The sequence below is a fragment of the Poecilia mexicana genome, unplaced genomic scaffold (genome assembly GCF_051168715.1).
Source record: "Poecilia mexicana isolate PSO_F unplaced genomic scaffold, ASM5116871v1 scaffold_18, whole genome shotgun sequence".
Taxonomy (NCBI): domain Eukaryota; kingdom Metazoa; phylum Chordata; class Actinopteri; order Cyprinodontiformes; family Poeciliidae; genus Poecilia; species Poecilia mexicana.
In genome coordinates, this window is record NW_028263387.1 from 22,695,340 (window position 1) to 22,712,502 (window position 17,163).

General features: G+C 38.2%; 1 protein-coding gene across 1 annotated transcript in view; it reads right to left on the reverse strand.

Annotated features, from left to right (window-relative positions):
* The window catches only part of trpc5a (transient receptor potential cation channel, subfamily C, member 5a), a 131,113-nt gene that overhangs the window by 63,539 nt on the left and 50,411 nt on the right, over positions 1–17,163 (reverse strand). Inside the window, exons 4-8 of the mRNA XM_088016255.1 lie at positions 16,878–17,128; positions 11,718–11,834; positions 10,767–10,829; positions 10,143–10,280; positions 8,395–8,601 (exon numbers count right to left, since the gene is read on the reverse strand). Of these exons, the coding sequence (XP_087872381.1) occupies positions 8,395–8,601; positions 10,143–10,280; positions 10,767–10,829; positions 11,718–11,834; positions 16,878–17,128 (776 nt within the window). The remainder of the gene's footprint in view (positions 1–8,394; positions 8,602–10,142; positions 10,281–10,766; positions 10,830–11,717; positions 11,835–16,877; positions 17,129–17,163) is intronic.

Here is a 17,163-nt window from a genome sequence, read left to right on the forward strand (position 1 = left end):
TAATCAAACCTACAGGTGTGTGTCTGTGTCTGGTGACTTTCTGGTTAAAACACGTTTTTCATTTAGTGGGTAGAAAATCCAGACATTTTACTCGAGTAGAAAAACCTCATAATAAATTACTCAAGTAAAACGTACAGTGTAGTAAAAATACTCCTAAAGTACGTTTTTTCCAAAAAGCTCCTGGAGTAAATGTAACCGAGTAAATGTAACCGAGTAAATGTAACCGAGTAAATGTAACAGAGTAAATGTAACAGAGTAAATGTAACCGAGTAAATGTAACCGAGTAAATGTAACAGAGTAAATGTAACAGAGTAAATGTAACCGAGTAAATGTAACCGAGTAAATGTAACAGAGTAAATGTACCAGAGTAAATGTAACCGAGTAAATGTAACCGAGTAAATGTAACAGAGTAAATGTAACAGAGTAAATGTAACCGAGTAAATGTAACAGAGTAAATGTAACAGAGTAAATGTAACAGAGTAAATGTAACAGAGTAAATGTAACCGAGTAAATGTAACCGAGTAAATGTAACAGAGTAAATGTAACAGAGTAAATGTAACCGAGTAAATGTAACCGAGTAAATGTAACAGAGTAAATGTAACAGAGTAAATGTAACAGAGTAAATGTAACAGAGTAAATGTAACCGAGTAAATGTAACCGAGTAAATGTAACAGAGTAAATGTAACAGAGTAAATGTAACAGAGTAAATGTAACCGAGTAAATGTAACCGAGTAAATGTAACCGAGTAAATGTAACCGAGTAAATGTAACTGAGTAAATGTAACCGAGTAAATGTAACTAGTTACTAAGAAACTGGGGAAACTGCTGAGTCAAAGCAAAAACTTTATTGAGAAAAAGATGAAAGAAAAGCAAAGAGGAAAATTTAGAGAAGAGGCAGCGACTGGAATGCAGAGCTGTGTGTGTGTGTGTGTGTGTGTGTGCACGTGTGTGTGCGCGGTGTGTGTGTGTGTGTGTGTGTGTGTGTGTGTGTGGAGCCACATGTATTGATCGCAGAGAGTCATGGATAGTTTATTGAAGATGTAATTTGCATTGATCCCTCTGGAGAATGCTGATCGGTCTCACACTGCAGCACAGAAACACTCAGATCTACGACCCAGACGGAACCAGCCGGACCCGGATGGTCCAGGACGGACCCAGACGGAACCAGACGGACCCGGATGGTCCAGGACGGACCCAGACGGAACCAGACGGACCCGGATGGTCCAGGACGGACCCAGACGGAACCAGACGGACCAGGACGGACCCAGACGGAACCGGATGGTCCAGGACGGACCCAGACGGAACCAGACGGAGAAAACGCCACTTTCAGCCCTGAATCAGCGTCCAGCGTTTCATTTCAAAGCTTTGTCACGGATTTGGATTTCCGTTACATAATCAAAGTAATTGATCACTGAGTTGGATGATTAAAAGAAATAAAAATGCATTTAAAACAACAAACTCTGTTATTTATGAAAATAAAACAGATCTTCAAATAAATACCAGCAGGAATGTAAACAGAGTTGTAACTTATTTTTTATTTGTTGGTGTTTAATTAGTAGGACTGAATTAATTGGTTAATTACTGAACCTATCAGGTTGGGTGGAAGGAAGTTTTCTTTTAAAAATTTTCAGATTTAAGAGAAAAAATCTCGTGTGAAGCATCTTTTGTTATCACATTAATAATCGATTAATACATAAATTGATCAATGTACAACTGAGGAAGAATAAATTAAAGGAATGTTATTTTATTGGATTTTTTAGGCAATAAAATGTTTATTTTCTTACTTATTGGGTCTTTTTATCTAATATTGTAGCGGTTAAATAATCTGCAGAAACTGATAAATTTTTATTTGATTAATCGGCCAAATAATTGACAGGATAATTGATTACTAAAGTAATCATTAGCTGCAGCTCTAATCAATCGAGTGCTGTGTTTGCTAATTAGGCGACATTTTATTTAGGGTCATCAGAGTAAAAGGAGCTGTTTGTCAGACTTTAATTTGCAAATAAATAATTGAAATGATGTATTATTTTCCTTCCAGCTCACCGTTATGCACCACTTTGTGTTCATGTTCAGCAAATTAATGCATGGAGGTTGAAAAAGTGTGAGACGAAACAGAAAACTGGTTTCTACAAACTGATTTAACTCGAATTTACAGCTAAAAGCAAGACAATAAAATTGTTTCCTGCGAGAATAATTCATTCAGAGGTCATTTAATACCAATTATTGACCATTTTAATAAATAGATGTCCAAAAAAAATCTCTTTTCAAAGCTAATTCAGATGGATTGTTTGATGGGAACCTGATCCAACAGGATTAATAACGCCACGTTTGACTTTTGAGTGTGTGTCCTGTGTCTAGATAATTTGTGTTTGTGCGCGCATGGAGGATCTGCGGCGGTCTCCGGAGACGAACGGCGTCGGTACGCTTACATAAGCCCTTCACATGGAACAGCCTCACTCTGCGCTCCGTCTTCAGCTTCCCGTCGTTCCCAACGCTCCCGTTTCACGTTGCTCTCCGGTTTGCGGTTTAGCTCCGTGTGTGTGTGTGTGTGTGTGTGTGTGTCACATTAACAATGCCAGGCTTTTAGGGATAATCATATAAATGTGCTGACTCTGATGATGAAACATGTGAGACCATCAGCTGCATTTATTGTCCCAGTTTCAGCTGGTTTCACTCACCAGTGTAGAAACAGTTTGTTTGAATGTTTTGTGTCTTTTTTAATGTTTGTAAAGGATTTTTATTATAATGTTTGGAAGAATAATCTCTACTAGTAGAGACTAAAGTTAACCGTTGATAAATACACCAACATGTGAGAATGGAGTTCCTGTTAGGTTTTCCTCACACAGTTTTTACATTTACCTGCTGACAGCACACTGTAAAACATTAGAAGGTGGTTTAACTTGAAAATAAAAATCCACCTGCTGCCTTAAAAAATGCAAATAAAGTCAACAAGAAAATAGTTTTGGTTTTAACTCAGAGATTAAAGTTCATGAATTGATTCAACAACAAGAGAAACGTTGTTTTTTGAGTTCATTAATCTTGGATTGTGAGTTTTAACTTAATGCTGCAATTTAAACCAAATAATTATTTCACAATATGCAAGAAAGAAAGTTAAAGAGACGCATCTCTCGACTATTTTCACTCAGTATATCAATAAGAATAAATACTTATTTCACTTTTGAATCATTTAAATTCTTGTTTTAAGGGGCATGAGCCAAATTTCTGATCCAATAATTAATTTTATTAAATATTTCAATGAATTCAGCTCAAAAATATGCAGAACACTAAAATAAACACGAATCAGATCAGAGCAACTCATTCCCATCTCAGGATACAGAAACACGCCGCTAAGCATTCTGGGAAATAGTTCCTACTCCTGTTTTTTTCTTCCTTCAGTTTTTTAAGTGCTAACCTGTAAACTTATGTTATTCAAATTAATAAAAAGTTAACACAACTCACTGCTGTGAGTTTATCTTTCACAAACTCAAAGATTTAGGTTGAAAATCTAAAACTTGATGAATTTATTTAACTTAAAGAGCAGAAGATAGTAGATACAACTAAATGCAGCTCAGATGTTTTACAGTGTAAACTTTGTGAACCGTTGGAGCCAAGCGGTGGGACTGCGATGTGATTCACTTCACTGACTCAGATTTCTTTCATGAATTCATTGTTTATCTCCTGATTTACTGATTTCTGGTGCAGAATTTTGACGCATGTTTTACATAATTTATGTTAAAGTCGGATAAAATGCGACGCTTTGAAAACTTTCGGACACGTATCTGATTTTTAGCTCCACATGTGGACGCGGCACAGATCGGATTTTCTAAAACATCAGAACTAAATCGGATTTCGGTCGCATTCGGATGCGAATGTATCCCAGAACCTCTTGGAGTTTAACTTTCAGGACACCAATGTGCAGAAATGTTTGCACTTTTTTATCCTTACCAATAAATAAACTGAAAACATTCCAAAGGTTTTACTGGGCTTTTACTAAATTAGCAAATGCATCAAATTTATGGAATGTATCAACATTTACGGTGCTGACTCTTCCTCATAAACTCAATAATTCATTCTGAAATGGAAACCTGAGCAGATTTTAATGTTAAGTTTACTTCTTTGGACAAAAATGAAACCAAAATTGGGTTGTGTGAATATTTAGCTCTCACAGCAGAAGCAGCAGGAACTTCTGGACGTCTGAAAACTTTTGCAGGGAACCGTTTTATTGAACCGTTTCATTCCCTCAATTAAAAAACAACAGAGAGCAGCAGAACAGTAATGGGATAGTTAATGATACAGCGTTATGCTCCCCGGACTCATTTCCTCCGTGACATTCGTCTCTTCTCTCCAACTTCTCCCAAAATTCATTTCATCACTCGTCTCCGACTTGGGAGATTTTTACTGACTGCCGTCGCTTATTTCCTCTAATTGATTAGAAACATTTTGTCCGTCACACAGTTTTGTGCTCGTTAAGAAACGTTTTAGCAGTCTGACTCATAACGAGTAAAAAGAAACTGACATTTTCAGACAGGTTTTGACATATTTCCAGTTTCAGATATGAACCTCCAGCTCTTCCTCTCTCAAATATTTCACAGCAGTTTCGTCAGCGGCTCCTGCCTGCTCTCTCCGTCCTCTAATGCCTTATTAGCCGCTGACAGCCGCCCTCCCAACCTTTCCTCTGCGCAGAAGCTGGAAGCATTTCTTATTTACAGCTCTGAATCGAGGATACCGCCGAATGTTTTTAAAGAAATCAGACTCTGAGCTGTCTGAGAGCTTCTTGCACAAAGAGCCGGGATGTGCCTCGCAGCGAGGCGCGTTGTTCGCCTGCAGAAGAGAAGCAGCAGGAAGGCAGACTGCTCATCGACTCCCTCCGAGTTTCTGCGAACTGGACTTCATGGAAGCACGGCTCTGATTAAATTAAATCACCGACTGCTGAAACCTTCTCGCTGCAGATTACCTGCAGTCTGCTGCAGCGACGCCACAGAACATTCAAACCGCTTCCAGTGCAAGTTAGAAATCAGCGTTTTGTTACGGTAAATGTAAATCAATGCAGTTCAACTGCAACGTTTGTAATTTATAGGATGAATCCTGAAGTACATTAATAGTCATGGAAGAAGTTTGCAGAATTACCTTTACGTAATCCAACTTCTGCTTTTCCAAATTCACATTTTCATAAATTTTCCAATCATTTGATTAAAGAAATTTTGATTTTAGTTTCAAATCCAACAGTTAAATAAAGGGGCTGTTTTAGGTTAAATCAACCTTTTTAAGCTTCATATCACGTTTTAAGGTTGTTCTGGAGAGTTGATTTGATTCTTTCATGCATGTTTTAAGAATCGTCAAACAACCCTTCTCCACTCAGCTCCTCCAGACTAGCGGCAGCAGCCATCAGCAAACAGCCGGTGGAGCTACTCCTCTACTGAGCTCATCATACAAACTACTTATCAGTTCAACAGTCCTAAGAATGATTGGAAATGTAATAATAATGGGATATTGTACAAGCCTCTTAAAGAGACAGAGACCGAATTCACAGGTGCCCTATTACAAAGTTATATTTGATATTTACAGCATTTTTATAACAATGTGATAGTGAAAGAAAACAGATTTATGTCTCTGGAAAACACATAATACTGCCTCTTTGGATCCCAACGCTCATCCATCCATCTAGAATATTTAAATTAGTCAAAACAGACTCATTATTGCTACATTTTGTAAATTTTTTGTGCCTTTATTCTGTTTGCCAAAGTCATGATGCTTAAAGAAGAATCCTGGACCAACTAAAGCTCAGGCCTGCCATTAACTGGGTCGTAATGGGACGCCAGTACCAGTCCCATTAGAGGCCAGCAGAGTGCTGACCGAGAAAGAAGCAGTTCAAATTACTTATTCATTTAAACGGATCGTTCATGATGGACAAAAGAGAAAAATCCAATCAAAGATGTTCTACTAACTAATCTGTTCTGCTTTGATTCATTAAACTGTTGCATGTTTGCTGCATTTCAGGTGTATTAAGGTATTTGTGCCAGAAATTAGACATAAAATACTCTGTAGGATTGAGTGTTTTTGCAGTGTACACCTCAACCCTTTTTAAAATTTACAGATTAAGCTCAAAACTTAAGGAACTGAGATGAACTCAGTATAATCTGGACCATACATCTGCCTAAATCTGTATTTCCTGATCATATATTTTCTAACATTTATGGAGGAAGACCTCCATTTCTTGCTCGTCAGCGCTCTACCTTCACCATCTGCTCCTGAGAAGGAAAACTCTAGATTTGATGCTTTCCCTTCGAGTACATCCCAGATTCGTCCCTGTCATTCCCCGTCTCCGCCTCTTGCTCCGGCTTTCATCTGTCTGGCAGGATCAGTCTGCTGCAGAGAGCTGGAAGCAGCAGGGAGCCGGCATGGAGATGGAAGAGCAGAGACACGGACCGCCTTGGGGTTCGTTTCCAACTCTGCTCTGTTCACCAGCTCCATCCCATCACGTCTCCACCTCACTGGATTCATCTGCTTCCTCATTTTACTCCCATTAAGTCTCAGCTTTGTGTTTGCTGGTTTTGTATCCAGCTCATTATTCCTCTCCATCCCTCTTTGCTCTCTGCTTCCTAAGGAAAATATACTGAAGGCTTTGAAAAACGCAGCAGGTCCCATTGAGCTTCAATGGTTTTCCTGTTTGATTCCCATTTTAGAGAATTGATGAATGAAAACGACAAAAGGTTCCACCATGTTTCTGGTATTTGGGACGTATTTTTGCCAATTGGTTTATTGGCAACAATTAAAAACCGTTTCTGTGAATAATATCACAAAGGTTTTTAAAACAATATAGTGATTGTTTCCGTTTCGTCAAAGGAATCTTGGTTTCATCAGACCATAACTTTTCTTTTGGAGGAAACGTCTTCAATCTTTGAGCCCTTATCTTTTGTCCAGATAAATGGGAACATAAGGAACGGGACAACCAGCTCTCCTTTGACATTACAAACTAAAAAACACAACATCCCACCAAATATGTCTGGTCTAGTTTCTACTGCAACTATCTTGACATATTTGCTAAATACCATGCTAGTATAGCGCTTTAGCATTAGCCTCTGCTAAATACCATGCTGGTATAGCGCTTTAGCATTAGCTTCTGCTAAATACCATGCTGGTATAGCGCTTTAGCATTAGCCTCTGCTAAATACCATGCTGGTATAACGCTTTAGGATTAGCTTCTGCTAAATACCATGCTGGTATAGCGCTTTAGCATTAGCTTCTGCTAAATACCATGCTGGTATAGCGCTTTAGCATTAGCCTCTGCTAAATACCATGCTGGTATGACGCTTTAGGATTAGCTTCTGCTAAATACCATGCTGGTATAGCGCTTTAGCATTAGCTTCTGCTAAATACCATGCTGGTATCACGTTTTACAGTTAACAGAACTAACATTTTAATGATTGCTGTCCACCTCTGCCCGTTTTAATAAATTACTCCCAAGGTCAGTGTTTCGGGTCTTTTTTGAACCTTCACAGTGTTCAAGCTATCATGCAATAATCAGATTCATCTTTAATAGCTTTTATTAAGTTTTTTGTGTTTGTCTAAGTGCTGTGTGTCAAACTACTTTTGTATTTCAAACTCAACGCACCAGGATGATGACTCCTCATTGACTGTATGCGTGAAAGCAATAGAAAACTTAACCTAAATGTGTGTGTCCTTCATTTAACCAGAAAATTCACTCAGTCAGATTAAAAATGTGACCTGACCAAGACAGCAGCATAAAACACAAAACCGATCCCAAAATACTAGTTGTGTATTTTCCTGTGATATAGCATCCTTTTAAAAACCAGAGAAAAAGTGATTTTTTTTATTGAAAAAAAAAAAGCAATAGATTTTACACTTAGGGCTCCAAAATTTGTCCAGCATTTACATCGACTGCTATGAAGCTGCACTTTCCAGTTTAAAAGTTTATTATTGTTTTGCTAAAACTAGTATACTTCATATAAACCTCATTCGGTGAATAAAGTGAGAAGGTCAGGCGCCGGGTGGATAACTGCTCACTTACTTTCATCTTACAATATGGTCACTGAACTGACATTTAAAAACAATTTGCTATCCAGTTGGAGCAAATTAGATGAGAAATGTAACATTTAGTTCATTAAACCTACTCAATGGAAAACTGCACAGTGGGGCCATAAAACCGGCAGCACAGCCATCAGGGCACCATGTAAGAGAAGAACGTATACACTGACATTTAACGTCCAGCCTGGAAATGAAGGCTAATTATGCAAAAACACAACCGCTAGCTCAGTCCATTACTCCGCCGCAGTGTTTAACAACAAAACAGGCAAAAGATCAAGCCTAGCGGTGAAGCAGCAGCCCTCCAGACATGGAAACACAAACCACTTGGGCTCTGATGAGTCCCTACCTCCTTCTGGTGGTACTTGATGGCGAGCTTGAGCTTGGCCAAGTCGTGGCACTGCCTGGGGTCCAGCTCCTCGCTCTGGTCGTTGTCTCTGTGGTTCAGGATGGTCTCCAGCTCGCGGGAACTTCTGGCCTGATCCAGGAGGTCTTTGGCGAATCGCTTGCACTGCTGGGAAAGCTCCTCGTACTCCTGGCGAAACTCGTTCTCCACCTGGAACGTGGGGCATTTCATGTTACACGAGCAGCGGGGTTGAAGCCGTCCACCATTTTCTGCTTTGGGGGTTTGATGCTGACTGCAAAGTGTTTAATAATAAGAACATGGAGGAGCAGCATTCAGCTTCTATGCACTATAAATCTGGAACAAACTCCTGGAAAACAGCCGAAACACTGAGTTAAATCTGGACTAAAACCCTCCTGTCTAGAGTTGGTTTTCAACCATAATCAATAAAACAGAACTCAATATTTTGATGTGTAAAGACGGCACTTGGCAAAATGACTTCTGTATGAATTTGTACCTTCGTGTTAAAGCACTTTGAACTGCCTTGTTGCTTAAATGGGCTACACTAATAAACTTGATTGATTGATTGAAGGATGTTTTCTGACAGGAAAGCTTTCACTGCAGAAAGAAAAATGTCTGCTCTTGTTATCTACAACACATGCGTCAAACTGGAGGCCCGGGGGCCAAATCCGGCCCGCCGTAGATGTTTATGTGGCCCTCTAGAGTCTAGATTAAACACTTAGTGTGCTTAAACATTATGTTATCAATCAAATATATTCAGTTTTTATCTGTTTACTGCCAAATTATGTCAATCAGTCCCTCCAGGAGAATTATGGTGGAAATTAACACAAAATCAACAAATTCCGCACTTTTTTGCGCTTAAACATATTTGGGAATTTAAAGCACATTTTTCTCAAAAATTGTCAAAAACTTCCTTGTCCTAAACAGCTGCCTCAGCCTTAATTGCTGTCAGATTATAGTCCATGATCTACAGAGTGAGTAATAAAAAGTGGTTTTTATTGTCATAAATAATATTTCAAAATTAGTGCCACAAACACTGATTTTTAGTACAAAAAAAATCACAAAAAGTATCACGAAATCGTGGAAGGACTGAAGAGATGTTCAGTAATATTATTTAATCTTAATAATTCATTGATATTTTAACAGTTTGTGAACAGGTCTTCGATATATTCTGGCACAACTGGCCCTTTAAGAGCATTTATGATCATAATTTGAATCAAAAATAAAATAAGTTTCACACCCCTGAAAAACACCCAATCATTTTTTGGTGCCTGGAAAATTAGTTCGGCTGTTACCTAGCAACCCCAGCAAATCCCAGTCCGTCACCTAGCAACCAAAGCAGAGCTGCAGCATGTTTGGTCAGCTGGTTTTCCCGCTGTATGCGCTGTACACCTGCTGCTGGGAAAGACAAGTGCTTTGTTGTCGACTAACCATCCAGAAAATCACTTGCTGCTTTCCTGTTTTTTTGTGCAGGAGGCTCCACTTCTGCTTTTCAAAGTTCACATTTGTATAAATGCAGCCATTTTAAAATGAACGTTGAATGCAAGATGAACTTACTTGGATTTAAAGTGACAGAGGCTCATTCTGAAAGAAGCTCAGAACTGACCAGACTGAAATCTCATTAGCATAACACCGCCACCAGATAAAAAGCTGTCTGGGGGCGGAGTCATTCCTTCACAATGGCGTTAGTTTAGACTCGTATACTGTGTAGTAATGGGAGTTGATTTCCGTACCTTGCTCAGCTCTTTGAGTTCCCAGCCCAGTCTGAAGGCAGTGAGGATGGGATCCTCACTGGACAGCGCGATGAGAGACGGCGACGCCAGCGCCTTGTAGATGTTGAGTCGAGACCGGGAATGTCGAAGGCTGTCGACCTGCCGTGGATTAAGAAAACAAGTTTGTTCTCCAAGTAACCAATAAACTTGAATTTTGTAAGGAACACTCAACACCGGAACCAGAAGATATTTTAAATATCCAAAATGAAACACAGGAACCAAAAAACCAATAAATAAAACAAACAACAAAACTACACATAGCAGGAACCATATATAAAATGGATCATGAAGTCATTGGCCTTCAGAAAATATTAATAATCAAAATTCATCATAATTTTAATTGATCACTGATACAGTGTACTGTAGGCTGTCTTAGTTTGGTGTGATGGAAAACAGCTACTTCAATGGAAATCTCACAACTAGGATACAACTGATAACTTTCCTACTAAAACAGAAGACAAAACTTATTTTATTTTACGTTTTAAAGAGACAGAATTAAGAGTGAGATTTATTTTATTTAGTAAATTCATTTTCTCCAGATCAGAAACCATACAGCGGTTTCCAAACGGAGAAACATCGACTCACCTCTGAACTGGAAACACACTCTACGCAGTCGCATCGTATCTGGTGCGGCCTTGGGATGGTGACCTAAGAAAAGACGAACAGGAAATCAGAACCGGAAATAAAACAACATAGACTCTATGGACCCCTGCTTCCTGCTGGACGGCTAAAAGCTGCTTGCTAACCATAACTAGCATTGGTTTTAGCTATTTAGTTATCAACATAATGTGCTAAATCTTAAATGTACACCTGAGATATAAAAGAAAAAGGTACGCAGTGCTTTCATACTACAACAACTAAGGTCAGTAAAAAGATTAAAAGAGAGAAAAACAGCAGGGGAGTGGAAAGTAGGTCAACTACGCTAGCTTGACTTTGACAAACTAACATGTAGATGTGATGTGGAATTTGGTGTGTTTAGGTTCAGTTTAGAAAATAAAAAGAGGCAAAGTAAACACCAACTCTGACAGATGTTTCAATTAGCAGTGTTAGCTTAGCTAACAGCAGCGGCAGCTAATCTACCGCAGCAATCACTTATTAATAATCGCAAAATAAAAATCAAGCATAAAAACACAAAACTGTAAGGGACTGAATGTTCTGTTCTTTATGTAGAAAATGTTTGAGTGTTTTTGGTGGCAAACCCTGAAACATAAAGTGGCGTTGTGGTCAGTTGCTATGGCAACACGTCAGCGTGTCGCGTTGCTGACGCAGAGAGCGAGAAAAAGTGATTGAGTTGCTCTTCAATAGTTTTTCCCCTTTACTGTGGCGCACTGCACTAAATTAACAACACAAACGTCTCCAGGTTTCATTTAGCTAACGCAGTTGTTTTACCGCGGCAGCGCGGCGACGGACGGCACAAGAATCCGTCTTTTTGTCCTCCAGCGTTGTGCGCATGTGCAAAATTTCCGGATGTAAACAGTAACATGCTGTAGTTGATCTATTTGTCAGTCGGTGGTTCTCGTGTTGCGGAGTGATTACCTTGCGCTGGACAAGCAGCTTGATGATCTCGTAGTTGTTGGTGTGAGCAGCGAGCATGATGGGAGTTATGTCGGGGGTGAACTCCGAGAACTGGCTGTCCATCATCAGGGAGGGAACCTGAGGGGAAACCGAAGCAATTTATCTCAACAGAAATACGATAACGGATGACAAACAGGAAACAAGCGCATCTAAAGACAAGTCGGACAACACATTGACACACCTGAATGCTCTTTTAAAAGTAGAACTTTATACTATAGTTTATTTCAAGACCAATTTCCTCCTAAACTGTTTACTGATCACAACCTGGAACAACTGGAATGGTAATGAACGTTTCTCAGGTCTGTTGTGGCGCAGAAAGAGCTGAATCCAAGAGCAAAACTCTCAGTTTTTTTTTTTTTTTGTGCTTCGTCCGTCTCCTCTGGTCATGAGATGAAAACAGACACAACCTGAAGCGGTAATAAAGCTTTCTGAGTTATGTTGGAGGACCGGAGGTGGACAGCGCTGTCCTAGCTTACCCAAACAAAGCTAGCATTAATGCGGACCGTAAAAGGGACGAGCTAGCTCTATGTGGGAGGTCTCATCAGTCCACATTTCTTCAGTGTCTGAAGTTTCTGCTTCGCAGCACCGCTAACCACTGGCCTGTAAATGGAAAAAATCCTGGAAGAACGTCTCAAAGACTGGAAGCTGGTCCTGCAATGAGAAAATATCCTGGATCCTACAAAATGAGCAGCTCCAAAGATGTACGAACGGAGAAAAGCTCGGGATTTGTTGGTTTTTAACCAGCATTGCCACCATTAAACTTTCTATTATCATTTAAAACGCTGTACAATTACTTTTGCGTTTAGTTTCAGTTCAGTTTCTTTCAATACAATATGAAACTTTAACTGCAGGTGTGGTTAAAACATGTTTGTTCTTCATTCAGTGGGTAGAAAATCCAGAAATATTACTCAACTAAGAGCAGAAATGCATCATAATAAAATTATAAAAGTAAAAATACTAATAAAAGTAAATTTTAAAAAAGTTACTCAAGTGAATGAGTAAGTGTAACTAGTTACCAGTCAACTCTGCAGGCCTAAAATTGTATCGTTATAAATGAAAAATGTTTTTCGACTGAAATGTTTTCATTTAGTAACACTGATGATATTTGTTTTCCTGTTTTAGTGAATCCACTCCCCTTGACTTATAACAAGCTCTTATATTTTGCTGAAAAGTTACTTTTAAGTTACTTTTGTCTGTTTTCAAATGTTGTAAGATAGTTACGGTAGAAATTAAACCAAAAATACTTGGAAAGGTGTTGTGTTTTTGCAGTGTAGTCGTGTCATTTTTTTTGGTGGAAATTAAATGAAACATCCCATGAAAAACAGCAAAAAATATATAAAGTTTGGATTTGTTGTTATATTTATTGTTAAAACTTCAGTTTATCATTTTGGATCAAATTTTTTAAAACCATTGTGTGATGTCCAAACAGTCACAGAATGGCAGGAGTATCACTAAACACTGCATAAATGCAGAAGTGAGACCATTTTGAACCTGAAAAGTCAGACAGACTCTCTGAAGGTTCTTGAGGAAGACGAAGGGTGAGGAAGAGGACTGAACATGTGTGAAGTCTTTCATCTCAGAGGGAGGATGAGGAAGAGGCCTTCTCTTCATCTTTCTCGTCGTCTCATCACTGTTTTCTCCTCCATTCTTCCTTTTCCTGCCCTGCTGCTTCATCCCATCCCTCTCTTCCTCTGTCGCCTCCGTTTCCCATCTGCCCCGTCTCTCTGCCCCGCCTACCTCTCCGCTGCCAAAACCTTTTACTCATCTGTTCGTTCTCTCCCTCCTTCTCCTGCGGCGAGAAGACGTGTGAAAGCAGCTGCTACGAGAGCGGCTCAGATTAAACACACAGAGACGGAAATAAACGCAAATTTAAGCAAAATGCTGGAAAAAGACGCAATGAAAGAGTTAAAGAAATGTCTGGTTGTGAGTAGGAATGTGTTTCTGATTAAAATATGTGAAAAAAACATTAAGAAGCAGGTTTGCTAATTTGTTAGAAATTAGCATGCTGTTGTATCTGCCATCTTGTAACAATGTTACACTGTAAAAACACAAAACTGTCTTCGTCTAGTTTCTAGTGCAAATATCTCGGTTCACTTGAAATGAGACAAAAATAAACCAAAAGTAATTCCTTAATGTTGATGAAAAATACGAGTTGCACTAGCAGATTATTTCACTTATAAACATTTTCCCTTGTTATAAGTTAAATAATATTCCAGTGGAACAAAAAAATTAATAATTATTCACTTAATAGAAGCTGAAAAGTTACTTTTACGTTAGTTTTGTCTTATTTAAAGAGTTCTAAGAAACTTGAAACTAAACGCAGTGATAGATGTTTGGATATTTGCTGCTGATACTTTCAGCCTTATTTTTCAGTATTTTCTCACCAAGCAATCTTATATTTTCCCAGTTTTTTCCATAAATTTGATATTTTTCATGTAATATTTCTCTATCCAGACATCAGAGTGAAAATAGTGCCTCACTTAGCTCTGCTGAAACATTTGTTATTGTAAAATATCTTAGAAAAATAAACTAAAACACTGAAGTCATTGATGTCAGTCTTTGCTTTGCAGCAGAACACAAGCTCTCCATTGTCTCGTTGGGAAATTTAGCCTGAATTTCAATAAAAATATTATTTTAGGAAGAACCCGTCAGTTTTGCTTCAGGTTAAAACCGAATCTGGAAACTTTCCAGCCTCCAGTCGTGTCGTTTGTCTGACCCGAGTGTCGCCTGAATCCATTACAGCAGAGAGAAAAGCTGATAAACTGCAGCTGGAGCTCCAAAAATCAATTAACAGCAAATCTGCAGAAAGTGACCGCAGCAAATTCTGCTTTCTGCTGACCCAGTTGGAGCATATTCTGGTTCATGCGCTCCGGTTTTAAGTAAATAAAAGTGAAACTGTGGCTGTCAGCAAGTACAGACAGCAAACTTAGACAAAAATTTATTTTGGACTCCACACTGAAAATATTCAGACATCAAAGTGAAAGTCATTTCCTCATCCTCGCTCTCTTCTTCTCCCTCTTTACTTCATTTCCTCCCTCCATCTTTCCTCCATCACTTAAAACTACATAGTTCCTTTTTTTATTTTAACTTTTATTTTTATTGAAAAAGCAAAGACTGGTGAGCTTGTTGCAAATGAAGCCATTTGCAGATCCGTAAACCAGATAACATCCAATTTAAATATTGAAATGTAAAACATAAAAGTTCTGCTTATTCATCAACCAAAGGATTAATTTTAATTAAAAAAAGCTAATATGTTATAAATAGTAGTAAATACAATGAAAGGGCATATAGTTCATGGGTTCATGACCTTCTGATCCAGTTTGTAGGTCAGCGATGCCACGAAAAGCAAAAACACAAAATGAAAGTTTCTGGATTTTCTTGGTCAAAAATGTAACTTTAATGCAATTAAAATGTTTTACATTTATTTTAAAATAAATTTCTAAGTTATTTTTTACATTTTAATTGTAATAAAAACATTTTTTATAAAGTTTTTGAAATGATTTTTATTTTTAAATATTTTAAATTTTTTAGTTCTAATTTTATTTTTAACTAATAGCATATCTATTTTAAATTTGTACATTTCAATTTTATTATTAATTTATATATCTATATTTTTATTACCATTTTAATTTAATTTACTTTTTGTTTTGTCTTTGTAGAAATTTTTTGTTGATATTCGATGATCTGAAAGAGTCAAAATGTGAAAGTAAAACAGAATAAATCTGAATTTTCTTTTTACACAACGCTCTGTGCAATTGCTTTTTTGCATTGCTTTCATCTATAAAAAATAAAGAAAAATGGCAGAAAAGAGAAAAAGTAACAAGAGAAAAGAGAAAGCACAAAAGTGAGAAACATTCCCACAATGCTTTGCTTCTTGATGGTTTGCAGTCATGATTCCTCAAACATGAACTCAGTGAAAAACTCTCGTTCTGTTTAGAGGAGAAAAGTCTGATTTGTGTTTTCCCTCTTCTTCTTTCCTCTTTTCACTCCTTCATTATTACCCCTCTCTCTCTCTCTCTCCCCCTCTCTCTCTCTCTCTCTCTCATATTTCCTGTCTGGATGAATTGATGTTTCCCCATCAAGTCCCTGAACAGCTGCACTTCACTGAAACAGAGGATTCTGGTCTTTTCTCAGAGAAAACACAGAAATAAAAATGCATCAGGCAGACAAACATCCTCTCTGTCTGCAAATCCTATTTCACAGTTTGTCTGCTAAAGAGCTCTTTAATTTTCCTCTTCTCAGCAAAACGCGGCACGGCGCTTTGAATGAATGAATGTACAGCTCATTATCTCTGCCTCACACACATTCAGATGCAAAAACAAAAAACGTGAAGCGCATCCACAGATGAGTAATGAGTACGACGGCGCATGAGGCCACAGGAGGGGGAAGAACAGGAGAAAAAAAACTGAAATTCTGAGATTCATCTCAGAAATTTTCTAGAGAAAAGTTTGGACATTTCTGAGATTTTTTTGTCAAGTTTGTCCTAGTAAATTTTTGACTTTTCATGTTTTATTTTTTCTAAATTATGTTTTAATGAATCTCAGAATTTCTGAGATTTTTTGGGACAAACTCTTGACTTTTCAAATTCAGAAATTTCAGCTTTTTTTCTAGGAATTTTCTGAGCTTAATCTCAGAATTTCTGAGTTTTTTTTCTTGGATATTTTTTGACTTTTGCAACTCAGAAAATTTAGGTGTTTTTCTTGAAATATTTTAGATTTACCTTAGAATTTCTAAGCTTTTTTTCTAGTAATTTATTTTTAACTTTCCATGTTTTTTTATTTATTTACTTATTTTTTATATTTTCAAAATTAGAATTTTTTATATATTTTTTTCTAGAAAATTTCAGAGATAAATCTCAGAATTTCTGAGCTTTTTTCCTTGCAAGTTTTTGACTTTTCAAAGTGAAATTTCAACATATGTTTCTAGAAAACTTCAGTTTTTACTTGTAAATTTTCAACTTTTGAAACTCAGAAATTTCTGTGTTTTTTTTCTAGAAAATTTGAGCTCAGACTCAGAATTTCAGTTTTTTTTCTCTTGTCTTTTTACTTTCCTCTGTGTCTACCGTGACCCGACTACGCCGTCGTTCTGCAGCAGACGTTTCCTGGTTGGTTCTGAGCTCACCTGCTTCTCGCCGCTCGGCCGCCTGTGCGACAGCAGCAGCTCCACAGCGCCCACCACCTCCTTCCTGATGGCGTACAGCAGGGCGTCGCCCGTGTGGATGCCGTGGTCCAGCAGGAGCTCCATGATCTCCAGGTTCTCGTTCTCGATGGCGATGAGCAGCGCGCTGCGGCCCAGCGGGTCCAGGCAGTTCACGTCCATGTTGTAGTAAACCTCGGCCTCGCGGAGGGCGTGTTTGACCCCGGCATAGTCACCTGAGGAGAGAACGCAGACAGGAAGCTGAAGCCTG